The sequence below is a fragment of the Anarrhichthys ocellatus genome, unplaced genomic scaffold (genome assembly GCF_004355925.1).
Source record: "Anarrhichthys ocellatus isolate YVR2014 unplaced genomic scaffold, GSC_Weel_1.0 scaffold40, whole genome shotgun sequence".
Taxonomy (NCBI): Eukaryota; Metazoa; Chordata; class Actinopteri; order Perciformes; family Anarhichadidae; genus Anarrhichthys; species Anarrhichthys ocellatus.
Genome location: NW_022280070.1, coordinates 1601999 through 1614185, shown reverse-complemented (window position 1 = coordinate 1614185; position 12187 = coordinate 1601999). Strand labels below are relative to the sequence as shown.

Here is a 12187-nt window from a genome sequence, read left to right as displayed (position 1 = left end):
GACGGAATCAATCGATTTTCTTGAAACAGCCATCAGGAAACATAAGCCTACTTAGTTTATCAGATGGACTATGGCATCTATAGACTTTATGAATATCTCAGTTGGCTATAGTTTTTTTCCTTTTGCACAATGCACATTTGAATAGAAGCTGCAACAGTGGAAATGTAGGAGCCAATCAGCCTCAGCCACACCCATGACAAAGCAATCACAAAAACAGTTGTTAGAAGGCAGCAAGGCCTAAAATCTATGCAAAATATAATGTTCCGAACATTAACGTACACGTTAATACACATAAGTCATATTGTACTGTATATCGCCATTGCCACTGCGTATGTAACTATCCCGTTAGTCTGCAGCTTACCAAATAGGAAGGAAGGAAACACACTTGAGTTCTATTACTGATAACCACTCAAATGCAACACACGTTTCCCTTCATGACATTGTTTTTTACAATGAATGTCAACTTTAATTTGGCCGATGCCTTATGATTTTTCACAAGTTTATTATTGCGAAATCAACGAAAATATTATAGTAGTAATCTCAAAAGCAAAAGTAATCCTGGCCTAACAGGTTACAACTGAGGTCTTCGAACACCTGCGCTTTCATTTTGAAGGCGGATTTCTCTTCTCACCGGTACGCTTCTGTCTCGCTCTGTCTGTCTTGACGTCGTTTCTCGCTCTTGTGTTGCGCTCGACAGACTCCAGCTGGGAGCCGAGGTCCACGCCCCACTGACCAGACCCCACCTTCGCTTATCGATTGATGAAAGAACAACAGAGCCGCCGTGGTGATGGAGGCGGCGAGCGTGGACAGGCTGTCGGGTCGAGCCCCTGGGGCCCACCCGGGGAATCCAGACGTAAGAGGCCCTGAAGGGCTGCGAAACATGCCAGGAATTATAGATATGTACAGTTTAAGCCCCGGGGTGTGCCCCAGATGTTTAAGCATGGTTCTGGTGGATTAAGAGAGCAAAAATAAATGTTTCCATCTGGGATTACATTAACTGAATTATGTTAACTTCAAAAGTTAAATATGGATTAAATCAGGAAGGATGGCTCTGTGCAACTACAGCAACAACAACAAAACTTCTAACTTCTTAAATATAAAAATAGTAAAAACCTGCTATCACACTCAAATTTATTGACAGGTCCTTCATGAGTAACAGCTGTAAACACAACAGTAGCGACATTCAGTTTCCGGTGCTGAGGCGAATTTGCGTCTGCTCACTGCGGAAGGATGCTGATGATGAGAGCATGGAGGACTCAACCCAACAACAGCATTCAGATCAAAGTAACAATACCACACTGTAGAAATACTCCACTACAAGTAAAATCCCTGTATCCAAAATGTATCTTTAGTAAAAGTACAATGTACTTAAAGTATCAAGAGTAAAAGTGCTCCTGATGCAGAATGGCTACTGATTTGGATCATTATAGATGGATATGTAAATGGTAGCCTACTTGAATGTTAGTCAAGGTGGAGTTAATTTGAACTACGTCTTTTGGTGTTTTAATCATAACAATGGACCATGTTTTTTAAACTGATTACTTATTTTGTATGTAAACTCTTATTTTGAAAATTATCTGAACTATAGCTAACTGTATGGGATGTGAAAATACAATATCCTAAAACATTAATTAGTGCTGCTTTTGAGGTTTCAGATAGTCCTACTTGATGACTTTTTGTAGTTTTTTGTGAGGAGCCTATATATCATGAAATTTATATGGCAAAAAAATATGCATTCAGCCCTGAAATCGCAATATACAATAATAACTACTCGTATTTCTTCTCAGTGTAGCAATGAATGATTTAAGTTAAAGTGATGCTCATTATTGCTCAACTTTTGAAACACTGTGTGTTCACTGTCTGTGAAAACGATAAATACTGAGGTCACACAGCACAGGAGTTGTCATATCGATTGATTTAGTAAACCTGAATAAACAAGAGAAAGATTCCTCCACCACACACAACAATAACCCTGACCTGGGAGGACAATTATCTCCATACCTGCTACAGTCTGTGACAAACTCCTTCTGTCACATTGGGATCAGAGCTGATGGTGTTGAATTAAACGCCCACAAGATCATCCTCTGTGGCTCATACTTACGGTGATGGCTACCCTCTTCAAAAAAAAAGAAAGAAGAGAAACAGAATCTTGGTGTACTTTTTAAAATGATGCTCGAGTCTCTGTGACTCTCCTGCAGCAGCTGGTCGACATCTTCCCCCAAGAACAAAATGTGCAGCGGGAGGACAGAGTTTCAGTTTGTCCTCAGCTGCTCTCTTGTTTTTCATCTTCTGTGTTGTTGCTCAAGGTAACTGGACAGTGATCTTTGGCATTTTGCCGATACTTTTTTTGTTGTAACTTCTTGCAGTGACGACAGCAGTAGAATAAACTTGAGTTTCTGAATATGAATGAGAGCAAGAAATACAAGGGTCAAAACTACAATAGATATTCCTCAATATTTTATTCATTGTCACCTCTGTGTTGTATGTTCTTGTCTCCTAGATGGGCATTATGTGATGAGTGACGTCTACTTCATGAACAACACTTGTGAAGGACCGCAGTAGAGGTACACCATCATGAACACCCTGATGAGTTCAGCATTAAAGGACCCTACAAATGTGATTGCAGTTTCCATCTGACCCCGCTAGAATGTCGTCCTGCTTGTCATTGGAGGACTGAGTGGCTTCACTAGTGGCTCAAAGTCACTGGTAAGGAGAGACCTTGGACTTAGTGCTGCTTTCAGCCACTTTGATGCCATTTACTGTCTCTTGAGTAAACAAGTTGAAGAAAATAAATACATTTTGACCGACAAAACTTACGTTTATTAAAGTATAATTCATTAACTGGCTTACAGTTGTTAATTCATAAAGAAAAATATAACAAATCTGTATATGAAAGTAATACAAGTGAACACTAAATGTTTTTTATGAAGTGCTTAAAGATGAAAATGTGTCATAGTGAATATCTTCGAAAAACTTCAAAGATATTGGGCCACAGCGCACCTCTGTGCACTCATTCATTAATATGACTCATTGGAATGAGGTTTTGGGCACTAGACCTGGACAGTGCTAATCAGCTGTTGGATTGCAAACAAGAAACACTAGAAATCTGTTGAGGAGGGTCTTTTTTTTTTGCAAAAACTTAGAACGTGATGCTGTTTGTACCTGAGGGGACACTGCAGTTTCTCCATCATATGGAACGTGTTTCCATGCATGCTTAGTAAAAATCCAGTTTATGTGTTGCACGTGTAAACATCATTATTTTGAGAAACCTGAATATTCTTGCCGGAGTGATCCAAAAGAAACTAGGATGCTTTGAGATGTAACCCCCCTTCTTCAGGTACCTGATCGTCATCATCGAAAAACAAGTGGCGGAGATGTTTAGGAATAAAGACGTAGATTGTCAGAAACCTTGACATTGTTTGGTCCATGTATACATGAATATGAAAAAGTTCCTCATGTTTATATAATATCAAAAACGATATAAGACAAAAAAACAAACAGAAAACAGAAAAGGCCTATGTGAGGACGTTTTATTGGTTTGTAATGGGTTAATTGATTGTTAAAGAGGTACGAAACAAAAGGATGATGATATTTAGAAAAGTACAGTTTAGGACCACGAAAGGCCAGACACATTAGTGACCCTCCTCCTCAGTAGACAGTGTAGCCCAGCATGTAGTCCAGCACCCTTAAGGTCTACACATTAGTGTGCAGAGAGGAGAGCAGTGTCTGTTGAAGCTGTGGTAGATGATATCCGGTACTTTGGGTTGTACTCTCCCTGGAGATGATGATTTCAGCTGGTATTTCTGAGGTAACCTGAGGTTAGGGAGTCACACAAGTGCTCCTTGTGCACCCACACTGTGAGCGTGCAGCGTTGCGATGGTGACGGGCTGCTGCTGGAAAGCCAAGAATGCAATAGTGCCCTGGCAACCCTAATAATGTACCAGTGGGCTATTTTTAATAAGTAGCCACTCATTGTACTTCGTTTTTTTAAAGTGTAACTTCAACCCCCGGTCGGAGCCTCACTTCATCCACTGCATCATTTTGAAAAAACGCAAAAAAAGTGGGCAAGAGGCCGAGGAGGGGATGGGGGGGAGGGCATGAGTTGCTCAGTGACGTCTGATTAGAGGTTTAATATAAAGTTCATGACATAGATGAGTCCCGACCGGTCGACTCTATGTCAGCATTGGCCGTGAATTGTTCAGGGCTGATTTAATACATGAAATGACTACTTTCAGCATACGGAATGCTGGTTTTTAAACATTTGGTAAGAAATGTTAATTTTCTCGACACCTACATTGACTTGTTTCATCCCACTACAGTCAAATAATTTAGTTTAAAGCTTAAAAAACATGATGTAAGTGTGCAGAAGCCACTTCAAAGCTTAAAATTACATTTTTCTAATCTGTTAATACGTTAACACATTTATTTGTTATTTTTTGACTTTCCTGAAGCTTCATATTGAAGCTGCATATTTTAGACATCAAGTTGTTGCTAAACTTAATGCTGTTTGTTTTGAACGGTTCCTTATCTATTATGGGTGTCTTTCACACCCTTAAACGTCTGAATTTCACAGTGCATCACTTACAGTTTAGATGGTATGAAAATACTTTGGCTATGTGCAATATTTCCGGAACTCAAACTTTTCTTCTGTCTTGTCTCCACTTTGTTGTTCGGGATAGCAGCATGTTGTTATGATGGAAGCACCCAGTGTCACTACTTTTGACTAGTGAAGAGAGAACATACATAAATAATTTAAATGACAAACAGCCAGAAGACAAACCACAAATACATTTGGCATCAATGGGCATTATTTGACATACATTTTGTATTTTATGACGGTCTGGAAGGCATTTAGCACTCATAGGTCAGGCTGGTCTCATCGGTTCTATGTGATGCAGAATATATGTCACTCAAACAATCCTTTTTGGGAATAATAGAAAAGTGGCAGCTATATTTAACCAGGCTACTGATTTAAGGAAGCAAACACACACAATTACACTTTAATAATACCCTCTATTGGTATTATTTAGTGAGTTTTATGATAGTTTCGTAGGAAGCTGAATTGAAGGCTTTACATCAAGGATTACACATAAAAACTGGTAAAATGAGACGTTTCACAATATAATTTGAAATATTGGTCATCAGTGTTTAAGTGCAATATATTAAACATAATATAGATATTCTTTAAAACGTACATAATCATAAACATAACACTTTTTGATTGGAGTCTGATATAAGTGGCGTTCCGGGTCTCAACACCGCCCCCGTGTGTTTAAAAAGCAGAATGCATCCAACGTTTCCTCACCCACAATGCATTGTAGAAACACTGGTTAGTACCATTATCTTACGAGGGGGGAACAGCTATTTACACTTTTAAAATAAACTCAAGATTGCTTATGTCTGTATCATTTTATATCGGTTTTAGCTTTACTTAGACACAAATATCAGCACTTCGAAATATGGGTGGTATTAATAATGTGTAGTATGGTCTGAGCTAACACCGAGCTGTTTCGTGTTTAGAGATGGACTCTCCTCTATAATGGTACATTCCAGTCCGGCTCTCAATCCGTCCTTTCCCCACTGAAGTAGCAGCCATGAGGTAGGACCACTGTCGATGGCATAATATAAGTCATCATTTAACCGTTATAATGCACACATTTTAACCCCATATCTCTTCAATGAACCACGCAAGTCTCTCCTTAACCGTCACATGAAGTTAAAACGTTATTCCAAAACCAACAACACATATTTGCACGTGCCTCTGTGTAACACGGTTTAGCAGACGGAGAAGCCATGTTGTCTAGCCGGCTGGTTGGACCGTTAGCTGTGCGGCTAACGGTGGTTTAGCTTACTGACACATTGTAACAACACCATGACACGTGTCAGCCCTGTGGCACTACGTTTTAATACACCCATATAAGTAGAGGCCGGACGTTTTAACTGTGAGGTGTTTAACCTGGGCTGTGTGCGTCCTACAGCATGCTCAGGCTCCAGAAGAGGCTGGCCTCCAGCGTCCTGCGCTGCGGCAAGAAGAAGGTCTGGCTGGATCCCAACGAGACCAATGAGATCGCCAACGCCAACTCCCGTGAGTAACGTTAGAGCAATGTCTTCATCATTTAGTGAGATATTGATATGACAGCCCTGATTAGTTTTGTCTCTCAGTGTGGGAATGTTTGTTTGCACCAGCTTGTCACTTGAAGTGCTGCTGAGAAACATGTCGACTGCTAAGTTTGTTAGGCGGATGCATGCGTACCTGAATCTGGGGGTCTAATGAGAAACTAATGCAAATGACAGGTTGAAATTTAAGGAAGGAAATTAGGTCTTAAACGTAATCTTTTAGCAATGTTGCAAGGTTTTGACAGCTGCGTTAATAGATGTTGCTTTCTGAAGTGTTTGGTAATGATGTCCACGTTGCATCCCTGTAGCTCACTTGTCTCCTTCTGTCTTCAGGTCAGCAGATCCGTAAACTGGTGAAGGATGGTCTTATCATTCGCAAACCTGTTACGGTCCACTCCCGCGCCCGCTGCCGCAAAAACACACTGGCACGTCGCAAGGGAAGACACACGGGAGTCGGTGAGTTCAAACCGCCGCGGTTGCCTTCTTAGAGGAAAGTTATCGTGTGAAGATGTTGCTGCTTAGATTAGAGTCTTGCTACCTGGATGATTAAGATCAACACATGCAGGAGAGTTAACATGCTTTACTTATCCCTGTTCCCAGGTAAGAGAAAGGGTACAGCCAACGCTCGTATGCCAGAGAAGTTGTGCTGGATGCGCCGCATGAGGATCCTGCGTCGTCTGCTGCGTCGCTACAGGGAGGCCAAGAAGATTGACAGGCACATGTAGGTTCACGACATCTTCTCTGGTTGTTTCTGCTCTTACGCTTGTGGCATGTTTTTATGCACAATTTATTGAAATATTGGTTTTAGCTCAAATCTTCTGAAATTGCTTTTTCCACTTAAGCCTTGGTTTTTAATACAGCAGTTTTTCTGGTGATATTTGGCCACGTAGACTACATTTACAGTTTTTAATACTGGTTATTCTACACTAACCAGACCTCCTGGAGGTATTTTCAAATCATGATTTGAGCTCAGTGAAGGTTGCTGTTACACACTGGCACACTTAACAGGTCTGGTGCGTCTGAATTGTAAGCACTTTGTGTAAAATGGTATTATTTCAATGCTTTTTTTTCCTCCGCTGTCTCTCAGGTACCACAGCCTCTACCTGAGGGCCAAGGGTAACGTGTTCAAGAATAAGCGCATCCTTATGGAACACATTCACAAGCTGAAGGCAGACAAGGCTCGCAAGAAGCTCCTGTCGTAAGTTTGGACCCATCTTAAGTTGTGTTTTGTTCGTGTTCAGAAAAGGGCAGTTTGAACTGTCTTCATCCTGAGAAAGTGTTGGAGTCAGACGCATTTGAAACCAGTGCACATGCATTGTATTTGCTTTTATGATGACACACTGTATTAACACCCGTTTGTCTGTCCTACAGTGATCAGGCCGAGGCCCGTCGCTCCAAGACAAAGGAGGCCCGCAAGCGCAGAGAGGAGCGTCTCCTGGTCAAGAAGGAGGAGTTCATGAAGGCCTTGTCCGAGGAGGAGACGACCAAGAAGTAATCTGGTTCTGTCAATCCTGCCTGGCGCTGCCACCGGTCAAGTGCTGACAATAAAAGTGTACATAAAGACACTGACGGCCTTGTTTATCTTCTTTCCTCACGAAGTGAAAACCTGATTAGTGGTGAATAAAAAGTAGCTTGAAGGCCAACACCTCTAGTGATCATGAGACAACTTCAGCTGCTAAACGTTCCACTTTGCTCACCATCTAGTCTATAACTGAAACTGTCTGTCTGCTACTGCTGAAAACTCTCCGGGAGTGGTGAGAGTGAACCAAACTACATTCATGGGCCAGACGGGTAAAATAATAACGAGCTGAAACTCACAATAAAACTGTAAAGCTGAGAACTGCAGATATATAGACTATTATCTGTAGGTTCGGCCCGATCAATGACCCCTTTAGCATTGTAACATTGTTTTCAGTGGCACGCATTAGTGTAAAATGGCAGTTATAGCTGCTTTATTGACCAAATGATTTGAAGACCAGTATTAATCATTATTACGTACTTTGTATTTCCCAGGCAACATCAAAGCTTCACTGATTAAACAGTAAAATTGGGATTGAAGTGGTCAACTATTGGGATTTTATTTTGTCCCACTGCACAGGAATGAGTATATGGAGACCAAAAAGTATGATCTCTGCTTTGTGGCACAGTGCTCTCACCATGTGGCTGATGGGTGATAATTTGAGCTGCCAAGTGTTGGACAACACTTGCAAACACCTTTCACTTCACATTTTGTTATCAAAAAAGCAACTCAAGAAAATATGAATTACTGGAATTCTCATTCTCTATCCCGTCATCCGCTCTGGCTGCAGACTTACGTGAAAGACGATTTATTTCTAGCCAAGTGTACATAAAGTTCAGGTTGTTTTTATACACTACACTTAAAACATTAACTGACAAAACTATCCCAACTATACTTCTACTCCACTACATCTCAGTTGGAAATATTCTTTTTACTCCACTATATTATTTGATACCTTTAGTTACTAGTTACTTAGCAGATTCAGGTGATTGATACACAATATAATCAACAAATAAGCCGGAATGCATATAAAGTCAATTTACTTGAATAAACGTTTGAATGCAATATTTTATTGTAGTATTGCTACTTTTCCTTCAGTAATATCTGAGTATTTCTTCCACCACTGCTCTGGATGAACTGAAACAGCCACTTAGCTGACATCTCGTGGTTGAAAGGGGAAAAGAACAGCTGGTCGGTGGACCTTGAGTTGGGATTACAGACGACTATTTTCCAAGAGAAGGAAAATGATCACACTTAATCTATGGTAACATGTGGAAGTGAGTGCTGCTGTCAAAGCAGAAAAAAATGCCTTTGCCATTGCAAACTCAAAAGAAAGACATAAAAATAAAAGTCTTCTTTTAAGTCTGGGCTCTACTGTAGCACCTCGGTTAATTTAAGGCATCAAATGGAACATGACTTTGTAACTCCATCGAGCAGTGCACAAACTCTTGGAACAAAGATCATGTTTGAGAAATAATGACAAAATAAATTTAATAAAATCTGACTTTTTGGAAGTGGATCTGTCTTAAAAACCTGTGCAAATTGAATTTAGGACATAATTTTTCTTTAATTTGTAATATTAGATTCAGTTTGAACGCTGTCTTTGTATCATGGCCTCTGGTAACATGTTTTGCCTTCTCTATCAGACCACACGAAATAATCATCAGACCTCTGATTTAAAGCCGATTCTGATTAATTTAATTTCCTGCTCTCTGAGGAATGAACATCCCTTGTTAACCTCGTATCTGGACACTGTGATGACCTCCAGAGACTCCAAGCTCACATGTTTAAGATGATCAAACATATTGAGTCCTCTGTTTCATGTTCTTAACCGAAATCTGTCAATTATTTGGCGACATACACAAGGTGTAAATACAGTTAATCATTTTAAAGGTTTGTTGCCATGTGGTTGCAGTTGGTATGAGATATCAGCCAAGGATATCCTGAGTGTTGTCTTAAAAATGGTGTGATGAGAGTTGTGACATTGTTGGGAGTCAAATAATAAGTCAAATATCTGTTAATTCATGTTTTTAAGGTCCCTTTTCACAGCAATGGTGCCTTGATCTTGTCTGGACCAGACTTAAAGTGGTGATCCCCAAAATCTAATATATTTCAACACCGATGTATTTTTGCTGCTGGTTCGTGCAGTCAAGAGGTTTTCTTCCACGGATCTATTTTTTTTTTTTTTTACCTTTAGCAAGGTTAGCTGTTCATCTAACTGCTGAATGTCTGCCAGTTATTGCCACGTGCAATGCAGCTGAACTTGGTATCACGGAACCTTAAAGAAAACTCTGAGACGCAGCAGCAGAAAATTACTTTTCACTTCCTGTGTTCACGTAAAACATTCTGAGGTTCCTTTACATGTCCTGATGTAAACAGACACACAGAAAAAAAACATAAACATGTGTCAATTGACATATTTCTGTATATTACACACAATCAGCAATAATCCACTCCATTCAGACTACTAAGGATTCATTTGTAACATGTTGAAATGGAGGGCTCTCTTGTCCATTACAGCCATGGCAGGATGTGTAAATTATGCATGTGCTCCTCTAAGTGAGTGTATGTCTGAGTGTGGTCTACAGATTTGTACACAGTGTGTGTGTGTGTGTGTGTGTGCTGACACCTTTTGTCAGTTGTGTGTTTTGGTGTCATGAGTGCTTATGAGACATGCAGGCTGGTAGTAGTTCAAACAGGCATGAGGGTACCAGGCCTCATGCTAAGCAGCTCTGGAATGCACCAGCATCAGCTGTTCCTCAACCACATGACCCTCACTACTGCCCCCCTCAGGCCCGCCTCCTCCATCACACCTCCCCGTGAAGCCATTCACCAGTCACAGCCATGGCAAGTGAGGCGGAAGGGGACAATTTGAGGGCCCACAGCTGGAGAAAGCAAACAAAATCACTCCATCAGGTGACTCAGAGCTCCTGGAACCAGAGGCTTTTCAACCAAGCCTCATCAGATGTGCTAATGAGATGAAAATAATGTTGAACATGAACAAGATTGCAACATATAATGGTTTGGATACATGATTGGCAGCTATGTTGTGGATGTTGTTTAAAATGGACACACAAATATGTCGGGCATATACGTTGGTTAATAAGTGAAAAGAGGACGTGCATTTACATTGATGCTATTGATTTACAAGTGGGTTTTATGCCATTGTAGTTCATCTTGGTACTGCCCTTTCGGTTCATCTTAAGAAAGCTGTATTTTGGTTGACCCCTCTTGTTTTGGGATAAAAAGGCAAGACTTAAAGTGCACAAAGCTGGTCATCTTATAATCCATTTGCAGACCTTGAGGTATTTTCATTCCTCAGCCTCTCGCCAACTCAAAAACATTGTACACTTTTGACCCTCTTCCATCATCTGTTTTCACGTTTACACACAGTCACACTCCCACTGGGAGAGAATACAGCAGAGTCTGTCTCACTTGAATTCAGTGTGGTCAGCCTATGTCAGGTTTCTCCACTTGTTGAAACACATGTTTCACTCACTGTACAACATTTTATGTAGAGTTACTTCCAGGCAACAGGCCTGGTTCAGATGGAAAAAGTGTTTATTCTGCTCTGAGAGCTTTGTTAGGGTAGAAGAAGAAACAGAGAGTTGACAATGACAGTGTCAGGTAACTTTGTTCTGTTTTCTGTTCTTTCCAGCATAACTGTCCTTTTTGTATATATATATATATATATATATATATATATATATATATATACAAAACAACAGCTCGCTGTGCTTCCAGGGGAACCCCCATCAGTTAGATGGAGGCGAGTCTGGTTCACATCCGGTCTCTCTTGTGGTTTACTGCTTGTACTGCCTCTTCTGCAACCTGCGTTACAGAAGAGGCAGTACAAGCAGTCTGCCTTGTGATGATGTCACATGGGCTCTTTAGAGTATAGGTACTATGCTTCCCCTGCAGCTTCTTGCCCACTGCTTCTCCAAGATTGCCTGCCACCCCGAAGCATGTCTTCCTTATCAGAGCAGCTGCACCCCCCCCCCCCCACACACACACACACACATGAGCAATTCAAAGACGGAATTCAAAACTTGAAACTTCACTGTTTACTGTGTAGCAAACAAACATTTTCTGCCAATTTGTAATGCATCTGTGCACAAACAGAACATGCAAAAGTTTGCCAACGTTGCCCCAACCCTTCTCTCTGCTGACTCACAGGTGAATCACAAAAAGTTAGCTCCTAATTACACCATAATCCATCATTGAGATGATAATTCCAGTATGATTCATCCATGCTGAGTAAAAGAGGCTTACAGGCACACACAAGCTGCACATCGTTGAGAAACCTCCTGTGTTACAAGGTTATACATGTCAGCTTGACGAATCACTTCTTTGGGTTTAATGTGGTTAAATAGCTCGTGGAGTCTTTGGATGGAAATTGCATTGTCTGTAATAGGCTAATGACTGACTGTTGTGGGTTGTAGGCATCAGGATGGCCTGTGATGAGGGGAAACCAGATGAGAGGTCTGGATATTTGATTTAACGAACCGCCAGAGAAACAAGGTGTTTGTTGCTGTACTTCTTCTGTGATAC

General features: G+C 40.8%; 1 protein-coding gene across 1 annotated transcript; it reads left to right on the top strand.

The window, feature by feature from the left end:
• The first annotated feature begins 5574 nt into the window (after positions 1 to 5574).
• On the top strand, positions 5575 to 7686 carry rpl19 (ribosomal protein L19). Its single transcript, XM_031867875.1, has 6 exons — positions 5575 to 5599; positions 5979 to 6085; positions 6451 to 6573; positions 6718 to 6838; positions 7205 to 7315; positions 7489 to 7686. Exons 1-6 carry the CDS (start codon positions 5595 to 5597, stop codon positions 7610 to 7612), a joined length of 591 nt encoding a protein of 196 aa, XP_031723735.1. The 5' UTR covers positions 5575 to 5594; the 3' UTR covers positions 7613 to 7686.
• The last annotated feature ends 4501 nt before the right edge of the window (positions 7687 to 12187 follow it).